Source organism: Solea solea, chromosome 21 (assembly GCF_958295425.1).
Source record: "Solea solea chromosome 21, fSolSol10.1, whole genome shotgun sequence".
Taxonomy (NCBI): Eukaryota; Metazoa; Chordata; class Actinopteri; order Pleuronectiformes; family Soleidae; genus Solea; species Solea solea.
The window spans coordinates 89931-117379 of NC_081154.1; the positions used below are offsets into that span (position 1 = coordinate 89931).

Consider the following 27449-nt stretch of genomic DNA (forward strand, 5'->3'; position numbering starts at 1 on the left):
AAAAGTTAGAGACAAAGACTGGGACATAAAAAACACACAACAACAAAGAGTTAGAGACAAAGACTGGGACAAAAAACACAACAACAACAACAACAACAACAAAGAGTTAGAGACAAAGACTGAGACAAAAAACACAACAACAACAAAGAGATAGAGACAAAGACTGGGACATAAACAACACAACAATAGCAAATAGTTAGAGACAAAGACTGGGACATAAAAAACACAACAACAAAGAGTTAGAGACAAAGACTGGGACAAAAAAACAACAATAACAAAGAGTTATAGACAAAGACTGGGACATAAAAAACAAAACAACAAAAGTTAGAGACAAAGACTGGGACATAAAAAACACACAACAACAAAGAGTTAGAGACAAAGACTGGGACAAAAAACACAACAACAACAAAGAGATAGAGACAAAGACTGGGACATAAAAACACACAACAACAAAGAGTTAGAGACAAAGACTGGGACATAAAAACACAGAACAACAAAGAGTTAGAGACAAAGACTGGGACATAAAAAACACAACAACAACAAAGAGTTAGAGACAAAGACTGTGACATAAAAAACACAACAACAAACATTGGAGACAAAGACTGGGACATAAAAAACACAAAACAACAACAAAGACTTAGAGACAAAGACTGAGACAAAAAAAACAACAAAAACAACAAAGAGTTAGAGACAAAGAGTGGGACATAAAACACACAATAACAAAGAGTTAGAGACAAAGACTGGGACATAAAAACACACAACAACAACGAGTTAGAGACAAAGACTGGGACATAAAAAACACACAATAACAACAAAGAGTTAGAGACAAAGACGGACACGTCACTGGAACACGTGACACTCTTCACTCTCACTGCGTCCTTGAAAAGACACCACAGTGTTTGACTGAGATTCAGATTCAACTTTATCGTCATTGTACTGAGGGGTTACAATGAGATGGGGGGGGGTGCTCCCACAGAGCCACTGTGTGCAGCACAGACAAAAAGACAAAAACATGAAAAAGCCACTAAAAACCGAGAAAAATGCTATGAGTGACCGAGTTAAAATACAATAAAAAATGCTATGAATAAAAGAATACTGAAAGTGCGATGAGTGTAAAGAACTGAAGGGTAATGCAATAAATATAGAATATAAATACTGAGGGTGCAATGGATATGCATAAAGAGTGTGCAATAAAAGGTGTAAGAGTTCAGGATGAGGTAGTTTGGGTTATTGTTAAGGGGGGTGTAGGGGGTGGAGTTATGTCCGTCTATTTGGGTGTGTGTGTGTGTCTGTGGGTGTTTGCAGTCCTGATGGCCCAGGGGAATAAGCTGTTTGTCAGCCTGCTGGTGCGGGATTTTATTGACCTGTAACGTCTTCTAGAGGGCAACAGGTCAGACAGGGGGGTGAGCAGGGTGTGAGGGGTCTTCTGTGATGGCCCTGGTTCTCCTGAGGCAGCAGGATGAGGAGATGTGTTCCAGGGGGGACAGAGGACAGAGGGTACCTGCGGGTGTGTGGTGGTGGTCTCAAACCAGGCAAAGAAACTGTTCAGCTCCTCTGCCAGGCTGCTGCTGCTGGGGGATGTGGGAGGGGGTGGCCTCTGTAGTTGGTCAGTGCCTGGATGCCCTTCGACATCTGACACAGGTTATTGTCCGTCAGGTATCCCTCCTTTTTCCTTTTGTAGGAATCCTTGACCTGTTAGATGCCCCTCCTCAGGTCGGCTCTGGCGGTGCTGTAGAGAACCTGGTGCCCTGTCCTAGAGGGTGAGTTCAGGGCTCTGATCAGAGTCTGGACTTCATTTGTCATCCAGGGATTCCTGTTTGGGAAGACCCGGATGCGTCTTTCCTCGGTGACATTTTCTACGCAGCTCTTTATGTAGAAGAGGACAGACTCGGTGAATGTGTCCAGATACTGGTCTTCAAAATGCTCCACTCTGTGCAGGCAAAGCAGTCCTGCAGCTGGAGGAGAGCGTTTTCAGGCCAGGCTTTGATGATTTGAGAGGCTGGTTTTGTTTGCCTCCTGAGGGAGGTGTAGGCTGGGTGGAAAAGCAGGGAAAGGTGGTCCGATTGTCCGAGGTGAGGGAGGGAGGTCGCTCTGTAGGCATGCCTGATGTTTGTGTAAACATGGTCAAGTGTGTTTTCTCCCCTAGTTGCACACTTGACGTGCTGGTGGAATCTGGGAAGAACAGACTTCAGACATGCTTTATTAAAGTCCCCGGCGATGATGTGAACGCCATCCGGATGAGCTCTCTGTTGTTTATGTATCACATCCAGCAGATGGCCGAGTGCCAAGCTAACGTTAGCATCGGGGGGATGTAAACAGCGATCACAATGGCTACCGTTAGCTCCTGTGGCAGGTAAAAGGGTCAGCATCTAACAGACATGGCCTCTAGGTCCGGTGAGCAGTAGGTGTCGATAACTCTGCTGTCCGGTCATGGCGGTGGATGGTATGGCCTGCTAGCTCCACTGTAGCGTCTGGGATTTGCATGTGTAGCCAGGATTCGCTGACAATCAGCAGACAACACTCACAGATGTAGTGGTTGTAGGCGATCTGTGACTGCAGCTCATCCATCTTGTTGGCGAGGGATCTGGCATTTGTGAGGAAGATCGATGGCAGCAGAGGTCTGTGTGGTTGTTTCCTTAGCCGAGGTAGCAGGCCTGCCCGGCATCCACGTTTCTGCTTCCTCTCCCTGCGCCGCCTCCGGCACCTGCCCGTCCCAACAACAAACCAAGCGGCTCCCACCGGTCTCGCTATCTCTGGTTGGATGTTGTGTGTCCGTGAAAAGGCACTCGTAATTTTTTTTTTTTTTCCCGAAAACCGATGCTTGTCAAGTCCTGGTGGCTGTAGATGATATTTCCGTGGCATAAGTGTGTCCCAAACAGAGTGGAAAAACATAAAAAACACAGAAAGGTACAGAGAAGTGGGGAGCCCCGAGCCACTGCGTCTGTGTGCGCCGCCATCTCATCTCCAATAAGGCCACAAATGTCCATGAAAATGTCACAGAGACACAGGAGTAAAGACATTTGACGTTACAGTGACACAGGAGTGAAGACATTTGACGTTACAGAGACACAGGAGTAAAGACATATGACGTCACAGAGACACAGGAGTGAAGACAATTGACGTCACAGAGACACAGGAGTGAAGACAATTGACGTCACAGAGACACAGGAGCTGTCTCCATCTGTGAGTTTGAAATCCTCTGGTCAGATTTATGTCAGTGACACAAACTGACCACACGAGGAAGAAGTGGACCAGCAGCTCCTGTGCTTTATGTCTTTCTGTGGCTGTTTTGTCTCTTTGTTGTTGGACATAGAGGACACAGAGGACACATTTGGACGACGGCTGCTGGTTTTACCGTGGAGAGGCCGCTGATGGTGAACCTGAGGCTCTGCAGATTGTCCAGCACTGTCTCTCCAGCGAGCAGTGAGAAGTCCTTCAGACAGCTCCACTCCACTACACACACACAGACACACACACACACACACACACACAGAGACGTCAGTTTGTCCATCAGTCGTCTGCATCCGTCTCTTGTGGACGTCTTTACCTCTGTACTTGGTCACCACTGTTGAGTTGAGACATCGTGGCTCCTGAAACGTGACGGTCAGTGTCGAGCTGCTGCTTACGCTCAGATGCACCACAGACGGGGCCTCCGGGGGACCTGGGCAGGGGCCCGACATAAAAACCAGTGACATCATTAACTGTCAATTCATCCATTCATACATTCATTCATTCATTCATTCATGCATACCATTAAAATATCTCAAGGTTTTCCGTTTCAAAAAAGTCAAGCACACATCAAAAATAACCAAATTATCCCTTTAAATATGTGGAAACCATGGATGTAGCTCCGCCCCTTCTGACATGACATGACACAGGACACGTGGACATAGGACACCTGGAGACATGACACAGGACACATGGAGACATAAAGACATGACACAGGACACATGGAGACATGACACAGGACACATGGAGACATGGACACCTGGAGACACAAACCTGGAAATCAGAAACTTTTCTGGCATAGGCAAATGAACGAGCCATGGGTGGAGCTATATCCAGTTGCCAAAGGGGCGGAGCTACATCCATGGTGTAAACATGACGTCATCCTAACAATGATGATGTCATAAAAAAGTGATTTAAATAAAGTTGTATGAGCAGGCGTCTCTATGGCGACTCACGTGCGTGCTGGAAGCCCTTCCTCATGCGTTGGTAAAGTTTACTCCTCCACTCCCACGCGCGCAGCTGCTTGTCTTTGTGACACGCCTCCAGGGAGAGGCCGTCCCTCTGAGCCTGTGCCGCCAGGTCGGCCGCTCGTTGCTCTGCCTCCGTGACCAGATAGGTCAGGTGCTGCTCCCGACTCTCCACACACACAACTGGGATTCAAAGACACACGCAGGAGTTCACTTCAAGCTCCTCCCCCCTCTCCCTACTGGCGGCCATTTTAAATTCAACATGTTTTATGATGATTTTCATTCACACACCAGCAGGTGGCGCTGTGTTCACATTTATCATTGACAGATCATATATAAAACTTATGAATGGATGAAAATGTAACAGTTAAAAATATCACAACATTAACCTTTACATTGTGATACATTTAGTCTCTTACTACATTTTAATTTTTTATAAAAATCTGTTTTATTTTTGTCTACAGATGCTAATTAGCAGCATGCTAACTCTTCAATTCAGACACGCGCGCACGCACACACACACACACACACACACACACACACACACACACACACACACACACACACACACACAGGTGTGTCAGCCTGGTACTAGAGGAATGACATAAACAGAGCAGCAGCCCCAGGAGACAAAACTGTTTACTCTGCGTTTGTTTAAAGGGACGGGATCGAGCGGCCACCGCCATTTGGACAGAGCGCTCACCACCGCGACCCCGCTGCACAATAAATCACTGAGCTGTTATTGACCCAGAGTTTCACGCATCATTGGAAAAGTTAAACCATTAAATGACAAACCTCGTTAAAGCTGTCACACACACACAACACATACATTTAAATCTGTTAAATAACGACTGTAAAGTGTGTGTGTGTGTGTGGGGGGATAGCAGACACACACACGTCTGCAGACACACACACATGGCCCATTCAGGTCCAGCAGACACACACACACACACACACACACACACACACACACACACACACACACACACAGAGACAGACAGACACACACACACACACACACACACACACACTCACACACTCTTTAGTCACTATTTAACAGATTTAAATTTAAATTGAATTTGACACAAATAAACAAACAATCTACGACTTACTGGTTTTAAAACCATTTTTCACACTGAATCAACACAGGCATCAAAGCTTCAGTCGGTGATTTTCTCTGGTTTATAATCTGGGTTAAACCGGTTTATAATCTGGGCTAGTTTTTGTTTGAGTCTCTGACAATAAACCTTACACTTTTACGTTTCCACCGATTTCATGATGTGACACAAATGCTAACGACAGCATGAGCCAGGAAATCGCTACAGTCTAACGTCTAACTAACATAGTCAAACATGTTAACCCACAGTTAGCCACAAGCTGACATATAAAAACGATAAACTAACTTAAGTTAGGTTGAACATATTTCAATGTTTTAGTCTCATAATCGTTTATTGGTTTTAAGACTACAGACACACCCAGAGTCTCCGCTATCATCCCAACACAAACATGACATGACAGAAGGAACTGACAATGTTATTGCTCAGGATATGACGCCCATTGGTGTTGTGGCAGGCCAAGGTTTTAAGAACATAGATATACAGTGACATGGCGCCAGATCATCAGGCACTAACCGCAAAATACCAGGGACTCAAAGAGAAAGTTTCAGAGTTAATATGACACAGCGAGGCAGTGAGCTTCACCACAGATGTGTGACGGTTCACTGATGCAGACTCAGAGCACCACTGCACCACTGTCTGAAGCTGCTGATGCCTTTATGCCGCGTCTGTTGCCTGTGACAACGCAGCGAATATGGCACGATGTGTGGAAACACTAAAGGAGTCACACGGATGGTTAGAGATGCAGGGCGTCAGCCGCGCCGGGCGTCAGCCGCGCTATAAGCCTCTATACAGAACTGACTTCACTTGAAAAGTCACAGAGTGAAAGTGTGACGGAGTATGTGATCCGAGCAGAGACTGCGATCACAGCATTAAGAAATGCCGGTGAGACATTAAGTGATGGACTATTAGTCGCTATGGTTCTGAAAGGTCTGCCTGAAGGCTTCAAACCTTTTGTGATCCATGTCACGCAATGCGATGAGACCATAACTTTTGCTGAGTTTAAAACAAAGCTACGGAGCTACGAGGACACGGAGAAGATGCGCACTGCTGCAGCCACAGATGATAACGTGATGAAGCTGCGCACACAGCAGCAAAACGAGCGAGAAGCCAGTACATGCGACCGGGGAGCTGAGAAGATTTCAGCGGCGGATGTGGTGTGCTTCAGGTGTGGTCTGAAGGGACACTTGGCCAGAGCCTGACAGAGCAAACTGTGGTGTGGTCACTGCAAGAGCGCCACACACCGGGACTTGACCTGCAGGCAGAAACACGATGCACGAAAGGTCTCCAGGGAGACCTATTTATGGCTAAATAACATACTTGTATGGTTCCCTTTTATTATTGTGCACATTTAATTTTAGTATTATTTATAGGATTTGGGCAGTTTCTATTTTTTTATATGTTTTATTTCCTAATTGCGCTGTGCTTTCAGTTGTATACTTTATTTGCACTCGTCTTGATCTGGTTTGTTTCATATTATTTTTCCTCAGGTGGACTTTTGTGTTTAAGAGTAAAAGTTTGAAGTTAATAGTTAATTTAGAGCGAGGATGAACATACATATGAGCATAATTCCATTTTCAGGGCTTCAGTCGACTAAGAATTTCTTTGGTTGATTACAGCCCTAAAAACATGTAAATACAGATTCAAACATGTTCATCTCTGTTTAATCTTTATTCTTCTGGTTTACACGTGTGATGACACACTGAAACCAGAAGGGGGCGTACTCACAGTGTGGACTCTCCTTGCCTCCGGCCTTCAGCAGCAGCTTGGCGATGGGCGTGTTGTTGGTCATGACAGCAATGTCAAGCGGCGTCAGACCCTGGCTGTTGGGCGTGTTCAGGTCCAGCTCCTCGGCCGAGAACTGGTACAGAAGAATCTGCACCGCGTCCAGGTCCTGCTGCTCCACCGCCTCCAAGATACAGTCACTGCCCTGCATCGTCTGCAACACAGTTACATGACTGTTCTGTGAGTCCACCATGTCTACGTTCCATGATCACTCTCCCACACCAAAGTCCATAGAGAAAAGACACAGGAGCTGGAGAAGACCAGCAGCAGGGGGCGCTCACAGCACAGTCAGAGCGAACTTTTATCCTGAAATAACCTCAAATTTAACTTCTCTGAGTTCTTTGTTTCTGCTTCATTCAACAACTGCTCACTGTTCACCGACTGTTCACTGTACGACGACTGTTCACTGTTCATTGTTCACTGACTGTTCTTTGTTCGACTGTTCAGTAACATTTCATCAGATAATCAGTGAGTGTTTGGTAGATGACTCTTCTATAAGTGCTCATTGACAGTTTCAATCTGTTTCAGAGACTAAAGGATGGACAAACAAACAAACAAACGTCTCACTGAGGCCTTGCGGAGTCGATCTGTCTTCCCGAAGAAGTAGGCATCTTCAAAGGAGGAGGTGCTTCCTCGCAGCTTCTCCGACAGGTTCCTGTAAAGTCGCTTGGCAGCGCTGGGGGAGGAGGGCCCACCGGGGCACTTCCTGGTCTGAGACAACTGCAGGTTCTGCATCTGCTGGGTCATGACCCCCGGGAGATGCCTGCTGGGACAAACACACGGTGGTCAAACAGGTCACGCAAATGACGCATCGTGCTTCACTCACAACAACAGCTAGACTCCACTTGGACTCATGACTCGAGACTCCACTTCAACTTCCACTCCACACAACAGTCCATTCCGCTCCAGCAGCGCCAATTGTGATCACGTGGGCTCTGCGTGTTGGATGCATGTAGATCACATGATCACAACAACAGTGTGTGTGCTACTGCTATTTCAGAGGTTAAACGTGTTTCTTTAACCTCTGAAATCAGAGGCTATGAAGCCACACGAGCTAGCCGTTAGCACAGTGTGTGTGTGTGTGTGTGTGTGAGAGAGAGCGCCCTCACCTGTCCAGACTGAATGAGGATCGGGGGTTTCCCGCCGAGTAAAACAGGGGCCTCAAGTCTTTGATCAGAGCATCTCCTGACGTCAGCCTGTGGTTCCACCTCTGAGCCAATCGAGAGATCTTACTGTCAGACCTGTGACACACACACACGCACGCGCACGCACACACACACACGCACGCACACACACACACACACACAGCTGAGGTCAGGAGACGTCAGAGATTTCAGGTGAAACGAGGAAACGTTCACAAACTCGTCGTCACACCTTCATCGTCCTCGTGCTGCGTTCACGTGTCACATTTAACACAATCACAGTTTACTCAACAAGCTCCTCCCCCTGTGGCGTGTCAAACTTTCACCATGAATCAGATCAAATAAAGTGAAGAAGAGAGAGAGAGTACAGTCCTGCAGATGCGTCGGCTAAAAGTAAAGCACAAGTTGCTTCAGCAGCGTTTGTTGCAGCGTTTTTTGCCGCGGTGTGACGGCCGGCGTGGAGGCGGAGCTACTCAGCAGCAGATCTGTCCCGGTGTCTCCGATTGTCCACTGGGTTTGATCTCTCTGACTGAAGCCTCCTCCTCCTCCTCACTGCTGCTGCTGCTGCTCTTCACAGCATCTCCACACTCACATCATCAGTGTGTGTGTGTGTGTGTGTGTATGTGTATGAAAAGTGTGGGGGTTAGGGGGGCGGAGCCTCTGGAAGCCCCCCAGATGTGATGCTCAGTGAGAGTGAGAGAGAGAGAGAGAGAGAGATTGTCTCTATCTGAAGCTCCAGCTCTGACTGACTGTAGACACCTGTTCACCAGTGAACGCATCGCGACACACACACACACACACACACACACACACACAGGATGGAGGAGGGGCTGCTTCAGGCTTTGAAAAGGCAGAGAAAAAAAGAGGGTGGTGTGTGTGTGTGTGTGTGTGTGTGTGACAGTAGATTATATTTACTGACGTGAAGGAAAAACACTGCGACACAAACAACAACAACAACAGGGGGAAAAAAGGGAAATTAATAAAAAATTACAGGTGTGTTTTTATAACGAGCTGATCAAATTGAATCAATATTAATCAAAATGAATCAATATAAATCTAAATGAATCAATATTAATTGATTCTGATCGATCAGGTGAGAGATCGTTTGAACAGATTCATTTTTAATAATGAGATTCAAAAAATAAAAATCGTTCATTGGACTGATTTATGAACAGGAGGAACTGATGATTCTCTGCCCCCTGGTGGACTCTGCTGTTACTGCAGCTGTTCAAATTAAATCACGTGATTATTTATGTGTTAAGGTGTTGATTTAATTTAACGACAACAGTGGTGATTTAAATATTGTGATAATATCGTGTGGTGATTTAAATATTGTGATAATATCGTATTGTGGTTTTAAAATCGTGATAATATCATATTGTGATTTAAATATCGTGAATATTTCATGTCGTGATTTAAAAATCGTGATAATATCGTGTGGGGATTTAAATATCGTGATAATAACAGACACTGTGTCACGACTCCTGCTATGACAGACGCTCTGAATTGCGATGTTTCTGACAGATATTCCGATACAACTGTATGTGTGGAAAATAAAAGGGTTAGTTCGTGGAATCGTCTGTGTGAACGTGCAGCTGCAGGAGGAGTTACAGCTCCACCCCCTGCCCCTCCCCCTCCCTCCCCTGCAGGATGTTGTGACAAACGATTAACGTGTCAGCTTCCTGTCAGCGTCCTGTCAGCCTGCAGCGCCACCGGCAACAGCTGCTGCTGCTCATTGGCTCACAGCTGTTTCCATGGTTACCCTTAAAGAGCAACAGGTGAAGGGGAGGGGGTGAATGAGGGGGCGGGGACATCAGTGAATCACACAAATCAGTAAAACGATAATTTAGTTTGAGATTGTGTGATTATGGATTATTAGTCAGATTAACAGAGCCGGTGGGGCGATGTCACAGTGACCTTTGACCTCTGACCAGTTTTTACAAGAGAAGTAGAGAGAGAGAGAGAGACAGAGAGAGAAACTCAAGTCAGGACTAAAACACTCAGAGCTGCACTTATTGTGTGTGTGTGCGTGTGTGTGTGTGTCACATGATGTGCCGCTGTAAACGTCTTCAGAGGAGCTGCAGCCTTTTCTGCCTCCTCTCATCACCATGGCAACGCATAGCCAGAGGCCATTATTCTTAATGGCTACCTAGGGCCCCTCACGAGTGTGTGAGTGTGTGTGTGTGTGTGTGTGATATCACAGTTGCTGCTGAGTGACACAATCATCTACACACTCTAACAATTTCACTTCAATAAAACCACATGAGGTGAAGTCTAACACTCTGATTGGACTGAGTGTATGTGTGTGTGCACGCGCGTGTGTGCGTGCATGTAAAAAAATCACAGCATTAAAAGACATCAATGTTCTCCACAATCTGACGTTACTGTTACGTGGGATCGAACCTAACGCTCGACTTCCTACACAACTCTGAGGACAACGAGGACAAGAGGTCGAGGATAGGAGGTTGAGGACAGTAGCTCGAGGACAAGAGGTTGAGGACAGTAGCTTGAGGACAAGAGGTCGAGGACAGGAGGTTGAGGACAGTAGCTCGAGGACAAGAGGTCGAGGACAAGAGGTTGAGGACAGTAGCTCGAGGACAAGAGGTCGAGGACAAGAGGTCAAGGACAGGAGTTCGATGACAGGAGCTCGAGGACAGGAGCTACAAAGTATTTGTTAAAAAGTACAAATACTTTGTTACAGTGTGTGATTCTTAGAGGACAAACTAAAGAATGTGGACTTACTTTGTCCTGGTGTCGTATCGTCCCGTGTTTCCCGTGTTCTGTAGAAGACACAGAAGAAACAGCGCGTCTTTAACTCACTCTGTCACACCAAAGTCCACAGAGAAAATCAATGATTTTAGCAGAAAGTTCATCTCCTCCTTATTTTCACTGAAAAGCATGTGTTCACCTGAATGTGAGCACATGAAAAGCATGTGTTCACCTGAATTTGAGCACATGCTTTTGAAAACACTCAAACAGCAGACACTTTTATCCAAAGTGACTTACAATGGAATTGAGTACAATCAGCCAGGGGTGGAGTCGGTACCGGTCTTAACCACTGAGCCACTCTACCCCTCTCCCGCCACTCTCACTGTTGTCTCACTGTTGTCTCACTGTTGTCTCACTGCATGTCACTGTTGTCTCACTGCATGTCACTGTTGTCTCACTGCATGTCACTGTTGTCTCACTGCGTCTATTTTCCATCAGCGGAGATGACGGCAGGACGCCTGCGTCGCCGTGGAGACGCCAAACTGCTTCCTTTTCTCTTATTTACTGAGACAATGAAGCGAAGGACGGCGGGGACGGACAGTCCATCTGTCCGAGGTTACTTCATCTGTCACCATGGCAACATCGCACATTAACTTCAAATCTGACCTCAATAATTTCTGACTCAGTTTCAAAATAAAAGGCTCAGTTCCTGTTCATTCATGCTGAAGTGCAACAGCAATTTTCAAAATAAAAGTCTGATCCTGTTTGACTATGTTAACACACTGACGTCTCTGGTCTCTGATCTCTGGTCTCATGTCTCTTGTCTCCTCTGGTCGTTATCCCCTGAGGTCTCTGTCCTCTTTCCTCTGTGGTCTGGTCTCTGTCCACTGTCCCCTGTAGTTTCCGTCCTCTGGTCTCTGTCCCCTCTGTCTCTGTCCCCTCTGTGGTCTTTGTCCTCTGGTCTCTGTCCCATAGTTTAACTTGATGTATAGATGAGAATGAAGTTGGACTCACATGGAGGGGGCGGAGCTTCTTCCTCAGGTGTTCTCCGCTCGCCGGCTGCAGCAGTCGCTCGTCAACAGAAGCCGTTTTCCTTAAGGTCGACCGCTCGCTGCCGCACGCCGCCAATGCCCCGCCCACCCCTGCTCTGGGGAGGCTCCTCGCACCGCCACCTTGTACGGCTGCTGCGCTCACCGCCGACCCCGGGGACGGATCAGGTGACCAGAGGTCACGCTGCACCGAAGACGCTGGACGAGAGAAACCAGGGACACACACACAGAGCATCCATCTTGTTCTGCTGCTGGTGTCATGTGTCCATCCATTCACTCACTCACCGTGTGTGTGTGTGTGTGTGTGTGTGTGAGATCAGGTGTCAGCTGACTACCTGAGCTGCTACATTAAAACTACATGAGATGAAACACACGGATCTTAAAGGCAGAGTTTTCAATTATTCCACTTGTTCCAGTTATACTCAGAAGTCAGAATTTCCTTTTGAAGCAACTCGAAAAGTTGGATTCCAAGATGGCTGCCTGTTACGACCAGGCCTAGGGGAAAACCTGATCACAACATGAATCATGAGAAACCACCAGCAACAAGTCAAACAACCTATTTAAAGGTTTGTTCAGATCGACCTGTGAGTGGTTGGAGGAAGTCCCTGCAGCTGCGATGTCCAGGCCTCTTATTCAGACTGTGGACCAATCAGCTCCCAAGATCCACCCTGGACTCACTCACTCAAACACACACCTGCAACCCATCTCACACTCACACGCAGGCACACACACACACACACACACACACACACAGGGCAGTCACTGTCATCGGCCTTCTGTCGTGTTTGTTTCATGTCGCTACGCTGTTTGTGTCGAGGTCTCAAACAGAGACTGAGACTTTTATTTTGAAAACTGTGAGGTTGAACATCCTGTTCTTTCTGGTGTTTAAAGGCCACCATACTTTTCTTTTGTCTCACCACTAGATGTCACTGCAGCTTTAGGAGAACGCTGAAATGACCACGACAACAAAAACTCACAACAACAACACGACAATAGAATAAAGAACGTCAGTGTAATCCGTAGTAATCTGTAGTAATCTGCAGTAGGAAACAATCAATCCCTTCATCATTGATGAAAGTGATGAGTTCAATGTTATTTGTTACTTCATCATTAAAGTAAATGATGGTTTCAAAGTTAAACATTAATCCATTTAATTCACTTTCTTCTCATGTGAACATCAGGCTGGAGTCACAGCTCCCTCTGGTGGTGAAGTCATATTTATGTTTCTGCAGTGGAGCCACAATCATTATATCATCAGAAATAAAAGAATGAATGAATGAATCAGTCTTTTTAAATGAATGCATAAAAGTATCTTTAAGTTAATGAATAAATTAATAAATAAATACAAATGTCTTTTTAGATGGATGAATGAATAAGTCTTTTTAAATAAATGAATGATTGAAAGTCTTTAAATTAATGAATAAATGTCCAATGAATGAATGAATAAAAGTATTTGAAATGAATAAAAGTCTTATTAAATAAATGAATGAATGAATAAAAGCCTTTTTAAATGAATGAATGAATAAAAGTATTTTTGAATGAATGAATAAGTCGTTTTGAATGAATGAAGGAATAAGTCTTATTAAATGAATGAATGAATGAATAAGTCTTATTAAATGAATGAATGAATAAAAGTCTTATTAAAGAGATCACATTATATATGTTATTTGGTTTTTTTTTAAAAATCACTTCACAACATCCCATAGATAAGAGACAACGCTCTAATCTGCTCAACAGGAAGCTCATTATCATTCTCCACAAGGGTGGAGCAACAGGACAGGAAGTCAAGTGTAAACACTGTCTATCTCTCTGTGTTTGTGTGTGTGTGTGTGCGTGTGTGCGAAACAGTCCTCACATGATGGCACGTCCACCTCTTCAAATGTCCTCTGATTCACCGGTCACACGACCACAGAACTACACAGGGATTATATAAACTACAGAGAGGCTTTTATTTTGAAAACTGTCCAGTTGTGTATTAGCATAGACAATCTGAGACTTTTATTGAGAAAATCTATTAACGTAGACAAACAGAAACTGAGACTTTTATTTTGAAAATGTATTAATGTGGACAAACAGAAACTGAGACTTATTTTGAAAATGTATTAATGTGGACAAAAAAACTGACTTTTATTTTGAAAATGTATTAATGTGGACAAACAGAAACTGAGACTTATTTTGAAAACGTATTAATGTGGACAAAAAGAAACTGAGACTTTTATTTTGAAAATGTATTAATGTGGACAAACAGAAACTGAGTCTTTTATTTTGAAAGTGTATTAATGTGGACAAACAGAAACTGAGACTTTTATTGAGAAAAACCACAATATTCTGTTTTAGCATGAAAGAAAATAACAAACACTTTCATATTGAAAACTGCCGGGTTGTGTTGTAGTGTAGATGAACATAAAAGGACATTTAGAAACATTCTGTTTCAGTGTAGAAACTAACACTGGAAAACTGTGCTTTTGTCTTTTAGTGTGGACAAACTGAAACTAAGACTTCTGAAATCTGCTTTAGCGTGTACGAGTAAAGTAACACTTTTATTTTGAAAACTGTGATTCTGCCTTAGCGTGGATGAGTAAAGTAACACTTTTATTTTGAAACTGGGATCCTGTCTTAGCGTGGACATGTAAAGTAACACTTTTATTTTGCAAACTGTGATTCTGCCTTAGCATGGACGCATAAAGTAACACTTTTATTTTGAAAACTGGGATTCTGCCTTAGTGTGGACGCGTAAAGTAAGACAGGATGTGCTCATGCTCTGAGGACACGTCCCCCCTCGCTGTGTATCGTGTGTCCTCACCTGCACAGTTCCAGTGTAGTCCTCCGGGACTCGCCGCGAGCCGTCGCCGTTTCCTGATGCCGCTCTGGGAGGCGGAGTCTCTCGCTGGCACAGGGACATCAGTGGGGGTAGAGGAGAGGAGGGGGAGGTGAGGTGTGGACACAAATGGCGTCCCTTTCCCCAGAGATGGAGTGAAGGAGGTGAAGTCATTCAGGGACAACCTGCAGGGGTCAGTGATGTAAAAGACGGGCTGAACCATGTTGTCGCAATATTAAGTCATTTTTAAGGAGACAAATTAAACACCGAATCATTGTAGATGGAGTTAGAAGAGTTTATCACTTGCATAGAAAAGTACACAATATATCCACTCACTCTCCTCCCACACCAAACCTCATAGAGAAAACCAGCGATTTTAACATCACACACACACACACACACACACACACACACGAGTTGTTGATCCACTGCTGCCTCCATCACTAGGTTCACATGTCTGATTTTGTCTCTTCGCGATCATGTGACGTAGTTAAAGACGATCATGTGACGTAGATAAAGACGCGATCATGTGACGCAGATAAAGACGCGATCATGTGACGCAGATAAAGACAATCATGTGACGTAGATAAAGACGCAATCATGTAACGTAGAGAAAGACGCGATCATGTGACGCAGATAAAGACAATCATGTGACGTAGATAAAGACGCAATCATGTAACGTAGAGAAAGACGCGATCATGTGACGCAGATAAAGACGCGATCATGTGACGCAGTTAAAGACACGATCATTTGACGTAAAGGCGCGATCATGTGACGTAGATAGAGACGAGATCATGTGACGCAGATAGAGACGCGATCATGTGACATAGATAAAGACGAGATCGTGTGACAGATAAAGACGAGATCGTGTGACGCAGATAGAGACGCGATCATGTGACAAAGACGAGATCATGTGACGCAGTTAAAGAAGCGATCATTTAACATAGATAAAGACGCGATCATGTGATGCAGATAGAGATGCGATCATGTGATGCAGATAGAGATGCGATCATGTGACATAGATAAAGACGAGATCGTGTGACGCAGATAGAGACGCGATCATGTGACGTAGATAGAGACGCGATCATGTGACGTGGATAAAGACGATCATGTGACGGAGATAAAGACGATCATGTGACGTAGATAATGACGATCATGTGACGTAGATACAGACGCGATCATGTGACGTAGATAAAGACGAGATCATGTGACGTAGATAAAGACGAGATCATGTGACGTAGATAAAGACGATCATGTGACGAGATTAAGACGATCATGTGACGGAGATAAAGACGATCATGTGACGGAGATAAAGACGATCATGTGACAGAGAGATCAGAGACTCAAATCTTTTGTTAAGTGTCTTCACTCACACCGTGTTATTTCAGTTTCTATGTCTGTCCCTCTGTATGTCTGTCGCCACAGACAGCGCCAACTATGTGTTATGACACTTATCTTGAACCATCTGTTTATAGTTGCACGTCCATGAAGCTCCTGAGAATTCAAACATTCTTCAATTTCCCTTTAATTTATGTGTGTGTGTGTGTGTGTGTGTGTGGGTGTTCTATACATCCATTATGGCTGCCCTTCCTTACATGAGCTCTACAAACACCAGTGTTTCCCCTCAAACCTTCTGCAGTCTCTGCCTTATCTTCCCGCCTCTAAGGGCCGTCGTCATGGCGACACACAGACAAACTGACAGAGGAACAATGTTCTCACTGCGGGGGCAGAGGGCGGAGCTCTGCAGGGGCAGAGGGCGGAGCTCTGTGAACTGACCACAACTCAAACTCATCTTTTTTTGGGTAAGTGGAGGCGGAGTCACTCTGTGTAAACATCAGAACAGAGGCAGAGCCGGTGGTCGCCGCAGCAGCCATCTTCTATAGTAACAGTGAAACGGAGCCAGAGTGAAAACCACGTCAAACAAACAGCAGAGAGGCCTCGAGTCTGACTCTTCCACTGTCCTCAAACACATCACAGTCGCACACTGTCATTTAATGTGACACACACACACACACACACACACACACACCACCAGATTCTTCCCCAGATGAAAATAATCCTGAGAAAATCACAGAGGTTTTTTTTTTTAATAGTAACACACACAGTGAGCGCCCCCTGCTGCATTGAATCATTCTACATAAGTGAACTATTTAAACTTTAAACATACTTTAAGCAAAGGTTGTGCTTTATAGAGGCGGCCATTTTGTGCCACTATGGTACGACAGCATGTTTAAATGCAGCCACAGTGTGTGGAGTTTGTGGTAGTTCACCTTCACAACAGATAATAAAGTTTAAGTCTGCGATGTCTTCAGAACACGTTCACGTGTTAACCACTCACTCTCCCACACACACACACTGCTGCCTCCATCACTAAGTTCAAATGTCTGATTTTAGTAAATTCAGCATTTGAAATATTTCATTTAGACTTAACTCAGTGACACAAAGTGACCACACAAGGCAGCAGAGGACCAGCAGCTCACTGGTTTTCTCTGTGAGGTTTGGTGCGGGTTAAATACAGACAAACATACCATCAGGTGACGTTTACCTGAACTGAGCATCTCTCTCTCCTGGTTCGCTGCAGGTGGAGCGTCGGGAGGAGGACGAGGAGATGGGAGGAGAATTGAAGGAGTGTGAGGAAGAGGAGGAGGAAGAGGAGGTGTGGGTGGACTCCGGAGCCCGGGGCAGCAGCAGTGAGGACGGCATACACAGCCATGTTTCCAGGTCAGAGAACTTTGAGTAGCTCAGCATCTCCAGGACACTGAAGGACGACAGACACAGCAGGTACACTTCAGGATTAAACCTGGATTATGGACTTTTAAATTCAGGATAAAAAAACAGGGATTATAGAGTTTTAACTTTAGGATTCAATCCCTCAATCATGGATTTTTAATTTCAGGATTAAACCTGGGAAGATGATTGTTGTAATGTAAGGATTAAACACTGGATCATGCTTCTTTAATTTTAGGATGAATCCAGGGATTATAGAGTTTTAACTTCAGGAATAAACCGTACATTGTTGAGCTTTAATTTCAGAGATAATCCAGGAATTATAGATTTTTAGGAATAAACTGGGGTTTCAACCTGCAAACATGGATTTTTAATTTCAGGATTAAAACCTGGATTATGGATTTTTAATTTGAGGAAGAATACTCTGGGGAATCTGCTGTGTTAGTGGATTAATAATCCTGACCTCTCCTCTCCCAGTCCAGGCAACTCATCTTTCTCGTCAGCTGTTTGGAAAACACACGACGTCCTGGAATCTCGCAGCGACAACAACACGCAGGGATTTTCAGAATCCAACGACATCTTCAGCCATGTCTGTGGAGGTCAGGGCGGGGTCAGAGGTCAGGACACCAGCTCCATGACTGATAATTAATAATCAGCTGGTAACTCGTTAATTATTAGGTTAGCTGGTTAAACCTGTAGCTAACTTATCACAGCGTTACTTAAATTGAGATAGTTTAGCTGGTCATGTTAGTTAGTCAGTTAGTTAGCTGATTTAAGTTTTTCATTTAAAGTCAGGGTCGTTGATGACCTCTGTGTTGTTGTTTTTTAGCGAGCACATTAGCAGTATTAGCATTTACTTTGTATAGTAAACAGAGGCTCATGTTAGCGACTATCATGTTAGCAAGCATCATGTTAGCAAGTGTCATGTTTGCGAGCTAGTTAATATGAGCCGACAGGTAACTTTAAACAGCTAGCTAGTTAATTAGCTGGACGCCTGAAAACATGACACCATGTTTTGCTGGTAACATAGCCTTATTTAGCATTAGTTGTTAAACTGGTTAGTTCATAGCTGGCTCATGTTAGCTACAGACCACTAGCATTGTTTGTGGCTCTAAATGTAAGCTCTATAGGTGTGCTAAATGTTAGCTGTATAGATGTGTGCTAAATGTTAGCTGTATAGAAGACACGTATGTTAGCTGTATAGATCCTTACTAAATACTAGCTGTATAGATGCATGCTAAATATTAGCTGCATAGATGCATTTTAAATGTTAGCTGTATAGATGCATGCTAAATGTTAGCTGTATCGACGTGTGCTAAATAATAGCTGTATAGATGCGTGCTAACTGTTAGCTGTATAGATACGTGCTAAATGTTAGCTCTATAGATGCATGCTAAATGTTAGCTGTATAGACACGTGCTAAATGTTAGCTGTATAGACGCGTGCTAAATGTTAGCTGTATGGACACGTTTTAAATGTTAGCTGTATAGACGTGTGCTAAATGTTAGCTGTATAGATGTGTGCTAAATGTTAGCTGTATAGAAGACGTGTGTGTTAGCTGTATAGATTCTTACTAAATGCTAGCTGTATAGATGCATGTTAATATTAGCTGCATAGATGCGTTTTAAATGTTAGTTGTATTGACGCATACTAAATGATAGCTGTATAGATGCATGCTAAATGTTAGCTGTATAGACGCGTGCTAAATGTTAGCTGTATAGATGCGCGCTAAATGTTAGCTGTATAGATGCGTGCTAAATGTTAGCTGTATAGATGCTTGCCAAATGTTAAGTGTATAGATGCGTGCTAAATATTAGCTGTATAGACATGTGCTAAATGTTAGCTGCATGAACACATGCTAAATATTAGCTGTATAAATGCGTGTTAAATGTTAGCTGTATAGACGCGTGCTAAATGTTAGCTGTATAGACGCATGCTAAATATTAGCTGTATAGATGCGTGCTAAATGTTAGCTGTATAAATGCATGCTAAATAAAAGTACATAGCTGGCTCATGTTAGCTACAGACAACTAGCATTGTTTGTGGTTCTAAATGTTAGCTCTATAGAGGTGTGCTAAATGTTAGCTGTATAGATGTGTGCTAAATGTTAGCTGTATAGAAGACACGTGTGTTAGTTGTATAGATCCTTACTAAATACTTGCTGTATAGATGCGTGCTAAATATTAGCTGCATAGATGCGTTTTAAATGTTAGCTGTATAGATGCATGCTAAATGTTAGCTTTATGGACGTGTGCTAAATGATAGCTATATAGATGCTTGCTAAATGTTAGCTGTATAGATGCGTGCTAAATGTTAGCTGTATAGATACGTGCTAAATGTTAGCTGTATAGATGCGTGCTAAATGTTAGCTGTATAGACACGTGCTAAATGTTAGCTGTATAGACGCGTGCTAAATGTTAGCTGTATAGACACGTTTTAAATGTTAGCTGTATAGACGTGTGCTAAATGGTAGCTGTATAGATGTGTGCTAAATGTTAGCTGTATAGATGCTTGCTAAATGTTAAGTGTATAGATGTGTGCTAAATATTAGCTGTATAGACATGTGCTAAATGTTAGCTGCATGAACACATGCTAAATTTTAGCTGTATAAATGCGTGCTAAATGTTAGCTGTATAGACGTGTGCTAAATATTAGCTGCATAGATGCGTTTTAAATGTTAGCTGTATAGATGCATGCTAAATGTTAGCTGTATGGACGTGTGCTAAATGATAGCTGTATAGATGCTTGCTAAATGTTAGCTGTATAGATGCATGCTAAATGTTAGCTGTATAGATGCATGCTAAATGTTAGCTGTATGATGCATGCTAAATGTTAGCTGTATAGATGCGTGCTAAATGTTAGCTGTATAGACACATGCAACATTTTTTTGTTTTGATTTATTTACTAACCAACAAGTAAAATTATTTACTTAGCTTGTCAGTTTGTTAGCTAAAAAGTAACATTAGCTTGTTACTTTGTTAGCTTTTTAGTTGGGTATTAATAATCCTTCAGTGGAAACTAACCTGGTGTTAGTTGGGTTAGCTGGTTATCAGCAGCAGGTCAAGCTAGTTAGTCGACCAATAATAGAGCAGAGCTGTGGTTACCATGGTTACCAGGAGCAGAAGTTCAGTTACAATCATTAAAACTTTGACTTTAAGCTTCACTGTCGTTTAAAAAAGACCGACATGAAACAAACAGCTGGCGCTACTGGGCAAAAACCCGTGAACACACGTGAAAGTCTCATTCATGACTTCTTTAAATCTTTCTCTCACACACAAACACACTGTACCGTCTCCTCCTCTCTCTTCTTCTTCTCTTCGTTGTTGTTCTTCTTCCTCCTCTTCTTCTTCTTCTCCTCCTCCCCCTCTTCCTCCCTCAGCAGAACCATCTGCTCACTCAGTGTGGACTCGTGTCTTTGTGCTCCGTGTTCAACATCTTCACTCACGCTGAGGTCTGGACCGGAGCGGGATCAGGTTTCACTCTCTCACTCACTGAGGCAGTGAGCGAGTGAGTGAAGGAGTCCACATCTGGAGGAAGAGGAGGAGAAGTGTCCTCACATCCGGTCTACGAGAGGAAAACAGAGAGAGAGACAGACAGACAGAGAGAGAGAGAGAGAGAAAGACAGAGAGAGAGAGAGAGAGACAGACTGTCTGTCTGAGAGAGAGAAAGACAGAGAGACAGACAGAGAGAAAGACAGATAGAGAGCGATTTGATCTTTAAGTCTCCTTTATTTGCTCAGAAAATGTTATCCTTTACATTTTTGGCTCTGGAGGAGAAAAAAACACAAGAAGAAAATTAACAGACATAAAAAAAAACTAAATCATTGTCTTTCACAGAACATAAAACTCTCTTCTCCCCCAACACTTGCAAAAATTCCACCAAATTATTTGTTAACCGAAAAAAAGTTTTCAGTCTGGTCTTTAGCATTTGCACAAACATTAGCTTAGCGTCCACGTCCACGCTGTTCTCCACTCTGTTTTCTAGTTATATAAACGGCCATCTTTGACTGGCTGATTGAAAAGTTAAAAAGCTGACAGTGTATTTTCCTGTCATACTTGTAACCAAGAATAAAACCAGAGTGAACAAAGGAAAAAGCTGAAACAGAAAGTGAAACAGAGGTTATCTGCCGCACTGTAAAAAAAACAGTGAAACAGAGGAGTTAATCTAACGCACTGTAAAAAAAAGTGAAACAGAGGAGTTAATCTATCGCACTGTAAAAAACAGTGAAACAGAGGAGTTAATCTAACGCACTGTAAAAAAAAGTGAAACAGAGGAGTTAATCTATCGCACTGTAAAAAAACAGTGAAACAGAGGAGTTAATCTAACGCACTGTAAAAAACAGTGAAACAGAGGAGTTAATCTAACGCACTGTAAAAAACAGTGAAACAGAGGAGTTAATCTAACGCACTGTAAAAAAACAGTGAAACAGAGGAGTTAATCTAACGCACTGTAAAAAAACAGTGAAACAGAGGGGTTAAAGGGGTTAACCCTAACCCATAGATAAAGAAGCGATCATGTGATCGCGTCTTTATCTGCGTCACATGATCGCGCATGTTTTCAAGACAAGGCGCAGCAAAATAATAATAAAAAATAAACGTCTGTCCCTCGGCCGGCCCAAAATTGATCAGCCCACCGGGAAAACGCCCGGTACTCCCGATGGCCAGTCCACCCCTGGAATAGGCTTAATCAAGTGATATTACTTAAACAGAGAACAATAGTCAGCAACAGATGTATGAGAAAAACTGACCCATTTATTATTGACCAATGGGTTACATCAATTTTAACCTTCAACATAAGAATATTGGATTTTTTGCCATGTTCATTTCATAGTCTATGGTTAATAACCCCCGCAGACGTACTTAGCTCCGTGTGTGGAGCTTCAGGACACATTTAAAACACACAAAGGTCTTGGCTGATTTTTGGGGTATAATTAACAAATAGAGGCTGTTGAAAGTCGACAGGTGGCCCTGGTTTATGAAATAATGTTGATTTAGCAGCTCGCCTCAGGATGAGCTAGCATGGTGCTAATGGCTAACTTGCGCTTTCTGTGCGGCTTCGTAGCCTCTGAAATAGCAGTAGCACACACACACTGTTGTTGTGTGTATATATACATATATACGTGTATATATATATATATATATATATATATATATAGATATATGTATATATATATGTATACATATATACATATATACATATATATATATACATACACTGCCTGGCCAAAAAAAACTGTATACTGTACATATATATGTATATATACTGTACTGTGCTGGACTGTTATCACCTTAATGCTCAATAAAAAGAATGTACAAAAAATCAGACATTTGAACTTAGTGATGGAGGAAGCAGTGGATCTTTGGTGTGACAGAGTGAGTGGACTTTGGTATGACAGGGTGATGAGAACGCTCTTCTGTCGCCACGTGTTTGTGTGGTTTTGCAAAATGAGAATAATGTTGGATTAAGTTATTAAAAATGAGCAGCTTTACTCTCCGTCAGCAGCAGCAGCAGCAGCAGCTTTACTCTCCGTCAGCAGCAGCAGCAGTAGCAGCAGTGTGGAGGATTAAAGCTTCATCTCTCACTCAGTCAATCCTCTCATTTCATCGTCCTCTGCTTCGGGTTCATCTTCTGTCTCCATCATTCGTCTTCTTTTTTTTCTTTTTTCCCTGATTTTCCCATCATCCTCTGCTCCTCTCCCGTGGATCCGGGTCGAGATATGAAGTGGCACCATGGGTTTCATGGAGTTCTACCTGGAGATTGACCCGGTCACCCTGAACCTCATCATCCTCGTGGCAAGTTATGTCATCCTGCTGCTCGTCTTTCTCATCTCCTGCATCCTGTACGACTGCCGTGGCAAAGACCCCACCAAAGAGTACACGCCCGATGATGCCGCCGCAGCTGCCGTGCCGCCGCCGCCCGGCCAGTCGCCCATACGCCTGGTGGTCATGCAGAACTCGCCCGCCTCCTCATCGCGCTACGACCATGCGGCCCGCGCTGAGCTCCCCACGCCGGAGCTGAGCCGAGACAGAGGAGAGAGGGAGAAGAGGAGCACGCTGGTGTAAGGACGACAGACGACGACAGACCTCCGTCTTTTTATTCCGGACTAGTTTTTTAAAAATAACGTCCCGACAAAGTGCTAACATCAGCACGAGGTAAGAAGTCACTGCGGCTAAAGATGATTTTGGCCCTCAAGTATTTTTTCAAAATAGTTAGTGATGCTTTCTCTCACAACCTCCATTTCTGCCTCCGGTGGACGTGGCTTAGTTGTGACTCCTCCCATTTTATTAGTCTTATGCCACATTCTATTTACATAAGAACTCGTTTGAGAAGTCGGTAAAAAACATCGTAACACGGGCTAACTATTGTTAGCAACACCAGTTGATATCAAAACTCTGCGATATTTTTCTCAAGCAAACATCGTAAAATGATGAGGATTCCAAGATGGCTGCCACAAACACGGCTATTTTTACCATTAACTTCACAACTGTCACATGTTTGTTTCACAGTAAATCATAAGTTGTACACAAAGTAATGTCTGTTTTTTATACGTTGTCATTTTTACGATGTTTGTTTTTTATACGTCGCCATTTTACGATGTTTGTTTTTATATGTCTTCATTTTAGGATGTTTGTTTTTTATACATCATAATTTTTACAATGTTTTTTATGAGTCGTCATTTTTAAGATGTTTGTTTTTTATACGTCGTAATTTTTACAATGTTTGTTTTTATACGTCGTCATTTTACAATGTTTGTTTTATACGTCGTCATTTTACGATGTTTGTTTTTATACGTCGTCATTTTTACGATGTTTGTTTTTATACGTCGTCATTTTACGATGTTTGTTTTTTATACATCGCCATTTTACGACTTACCAAACAAGTTCTGATGTAAATAGCATGTGGCATAAGAGTGATGATACACTCACACACACACCCACATACACACAGTGTTGTGTGCCTACAATAATCCATCACGCATTAGCAAATGTATGGAAATCAATTATTATTAAAGTGGGTGACGTGATCACATGTCACATGGTCCAGTCTGAAGCAGCTGATTGGTCCTTTCTTTAATCAGATTATCAAGGGAAGGAAAACCTGATGAAATGAATTTCAGTTTTTTGTGCTGATCTGTAAACAATGTCTTGTCGTCATGGTAACACTTGATTTTAATTATTGCTCAGGTTTTTAAAGGTGCTTGTATGAGCTGACTGTGTTGAAAGGGTCCCTGCTGCTGAGCAACAGAGAAACAAATCTCTACGTCACATGTTAGCCTCTTTATCTATGTTACATGATCGCGTCTTGATCTACGTCACATGATCATCTTTATCCACGTCACATGTTTGCGTCTTTATCTATGTTACATGATCGTGTCTTTATCTGCGTCACATGATCATGTCTTTATCTTCGTCACATGATCGCGTCTTTATCTACGTCACATGATCGCGTCTTTATCTACATCACATGAATTCGTCTTTATCTACGTCACATGAACGCGTCTCTATCTACGTCACATGATCGCGTATTTATCTACGTCACATGATCTCGTCTTAATCTGCGTCACATGATCGTCTTTATCTACGTCACACGATCACATCTTTATCTACGTCACATGATCTCGTCTTTATCTACATCACATGTTCGCGTCTTTATCTATGTTACATGATCACGTCTTTATCTACGTCACATGATCGTCTTTATCTACGTCACATGATCGCGTCTTTATCTACGTCACATGATCTCATCTTTATCTACGTCACATGATCTCGTCTTTATCTGCGTCACATGATCGTCTTTATCTACGTCACATGATCGTCTTTAACTACGTCACATGTTCTCATCTTTGTCTATGTCACATGATCACGTCTTTATCTACGTCACATGATCTCGTCTTTATCTACATCACATGTTCGCGTCTTTATCTATGTTACATGATCTCATCTTTATCTCACTGTAACACAGACGTCTGTTATCCACTCACCCTCCCACACAAAACCTCATAGAGAAAACCAGTGATTTTAGCTGCAGGGACACAAGAGCTGCTGGTCCTCTGCTGCCTCGTGGGGTCACTTTGTGTCACTGAGTTAAGTCTCAAGTCTAAATGAAATATTCTAAATGCCAAATTCATTAAAATTAGACATTTGAACTCAGTGATTGAGGCAGCAGTGGATCAACAGCTCCTGTGTGTGTGATGTTAAAATCACTGATTTTCTCTATGAGGTTTGGTGTGGGAGAGTGAGCCATTTACAAACGTCTGTCTAACAGTGAGATATAGTAATCACATTTGTATCAGTCCACTGTGACATCACTATGATGTCACCCACCATCACAACCATCATCATCATCATCATCTGTTTTGATACCAGTGTGTCTGACATCATCAGATTTCCCTTCCGACAAACATCTGCTGCGTCTGTCTACCACACACACACATTATTTCTCTGTCCTCTGAGGGTTTATATTCATCTCAGTGATTAAGGGGGCGGGGTCAAGCAAGGGATTTACAGGAGTGTGTGTGTGTGTGTGGGAAACCACGTTTCTTTCATGTTTTTGGCATCAAAGTTTATACTGTGATTGTGAGTGAATGTCGTAGTACCAATTTAAACCTGCAGGGGTAACAGCTGATTGTGTCATCTCCACGTGTTTAACGTATAGAAGACATGAATTTCCCATATGTTTGTAAACCACTTTGTAAACCACTCACTCTCCCACACCAAAGGGACGATAAAGACGATCATGTGATGTAGATAAAGACGCGATCATGTGACGTAGATAAAGACGCGATCATGTGACGTAGATAAAGACGCGATCATGTGACGTAGATAAAGACGCGAACATGTGACGTAGATCAAGACGCGATCATGTGACATAGATCAAGACGCGATCATGTGACGTAGATAAAGACGTGATCATGTGACGTAGATCAAGACGCGATCATGTGACGTAGATAAAGACGATCATGTGACGTAGATAAAGACGCGATCATGTGATGTAGATCAAGACGCGATCATGTGACATAGATCAAGACGTGATCATGTGACGTAGATAAAAGGCTAAAACAGCTCTTTCCTGAACTTTAATCATGTTTTTTCTGTTTTTCAGGACTTTGAACTCACGGTGAAAACAAAACAGCTTCTGTGTAACTGACGTGATCACATGGCACGGTCTCCTGAGGTCAGAGGTCACAGACCTCAGAATCTGGGATCATTAAAAAAACAGCCCCCCCTCTGCTGATTGGCTCCCTCATGAGTGTCATATGATGTGAGGACAAATTCCCTTACATAAAAAAACAGCACTCAGCCGCCAAAGATGGCTGCGTCCCAATCCTGATATGAATTACATATGGCTCTGCCCATTCCATGGTTCTTTTCTGTGGATTATGTGTGTGTGTGTGTGTCTCTCTCTCTCTGTCTGTGTGTGTGTGTGTGTGTGTGTGTGTGTGTGAGACGATGACTCATCAGTTAATCAGAATATAATTTAATCTACGTTTCCACGTGAAAACAACAGGAAGTGAAACTGTCGTGGTCTTAAGTCTGTTCAATAAAGTTTGAAGTGAAAAAAGTTTCTGCTTTAATCAGATTGACGACATGTAATCAGATTAAAGACATGAGGCAGGTGTAGAGATTAAGATATGGAATCAGATTAAATTAATCTAATTAGGTTTAAGATGGGAAAGCAGGTTAAAAAGAAGGTCATCAGATTAAAGAGCTGGTAACAGGTGGGAATGTACACTAAGGAAATGCCATCAGATTAAATGCAGCTAATCAGATTAGAGACAAAACAAATGGGTTCAAGGAAGGCAAAGAGATTAAAGACATGGATTCAGATTCAGAGCAGCTAATCAGATTAAAGACTGATTATACTGCAGGTACTTACAGCAGCAGATTGGATTCAGATCACAGACTTAG

At 43.1% G+C, this 27449-nt stretch overlaps 2 protein-coding genes across 5 annotated transcripts in view; one reads left to right on the forward strand and one right to left on the reverse strand.

The window, feature by feature from the left end:
- Positions 1 to 21077, reverse strand: part of ankfn1 (ankyrin repeat and fibronectin type III domain containing 1) — a 34475-nt gene extending 13398 nt beyond the window's left edge. Inside the window, exons 1-12 of one of the 4 annotated variants that reach the window (XM_058620259.1) lie at positions 20831 to 21077; positions 18005 to 18132; positions 17360 to 17572; positions 14800 to 14999; positions 11962 to 12194; positions 10981 to 11018; positions 8206 to 8337; positions 7664 to 7859; positions 7040 to 7250; positions 4185 to 4379; positions 3548 to 3661; positions 3356 to 3453 (exon numbers count right to left, since the gene is read on the reverse strand). In XM_058620259.1, coding sequence (XP_058476242.1) covers positions 3356 to 3453; positions 3548 to 3661; positions 4185 to 4379; positions 7040 to 7250; positions 7664 to 7859; positions 8206 to 8337; positions 10981 to 11018; positions 11962 to 12194; positions 14800 to 14999; positions 17360 to 17572; positions 18005 to 18132; positions 20831 to 20929 — 1857 coding nt within the window. In that variant the 5' untranslated portion in view covers positions 20930 to 21077. Of the gene's footprint in view, positions 1 to 3355; positions 3454 to 3547; positions 3662 to 4184; positions 4380 to 7039; positions 7251 to 7663; positions 7863 to 8205; positions 8338 to 8470; positions 8808 to 10980; positions 11019 to 11961; positions 12195 to 14799; positions 15000 to 17359; positions 17573 to 18004; positions 18133 to 20830 lie in introns of those variants that run through there. The other 3 variants (XM_058620258.1, XM_058620261.1, XM_058620262.1) reach the window with 3 other exon arrangements.
- Positions 21078 to 23086: 2009 nt separating this feature from the next.
- si:ch73-256g18.2 (small integral membrane protein 36) lies at positions 23087 to 27065 on the forward strand. Its single transcript, XM_058621521.1, has 2 exons — positions 23087 to 23693; positions 26644 to 27065. The coding sequence occupies exon 1, from the start codon at positions 23271 to 23273 to the stop codon at positions 23601 to 23603; it is 333 nt and encodes a 110-aa protein (XP_058477504.1). The 5' UTR covers positions 23087 to 23270; the 3' UTR covers positions 23604 to 23693; positions 26644 to 27065.
- Positions 27066 to 27449: the final 384 nt, after the last annotated feature.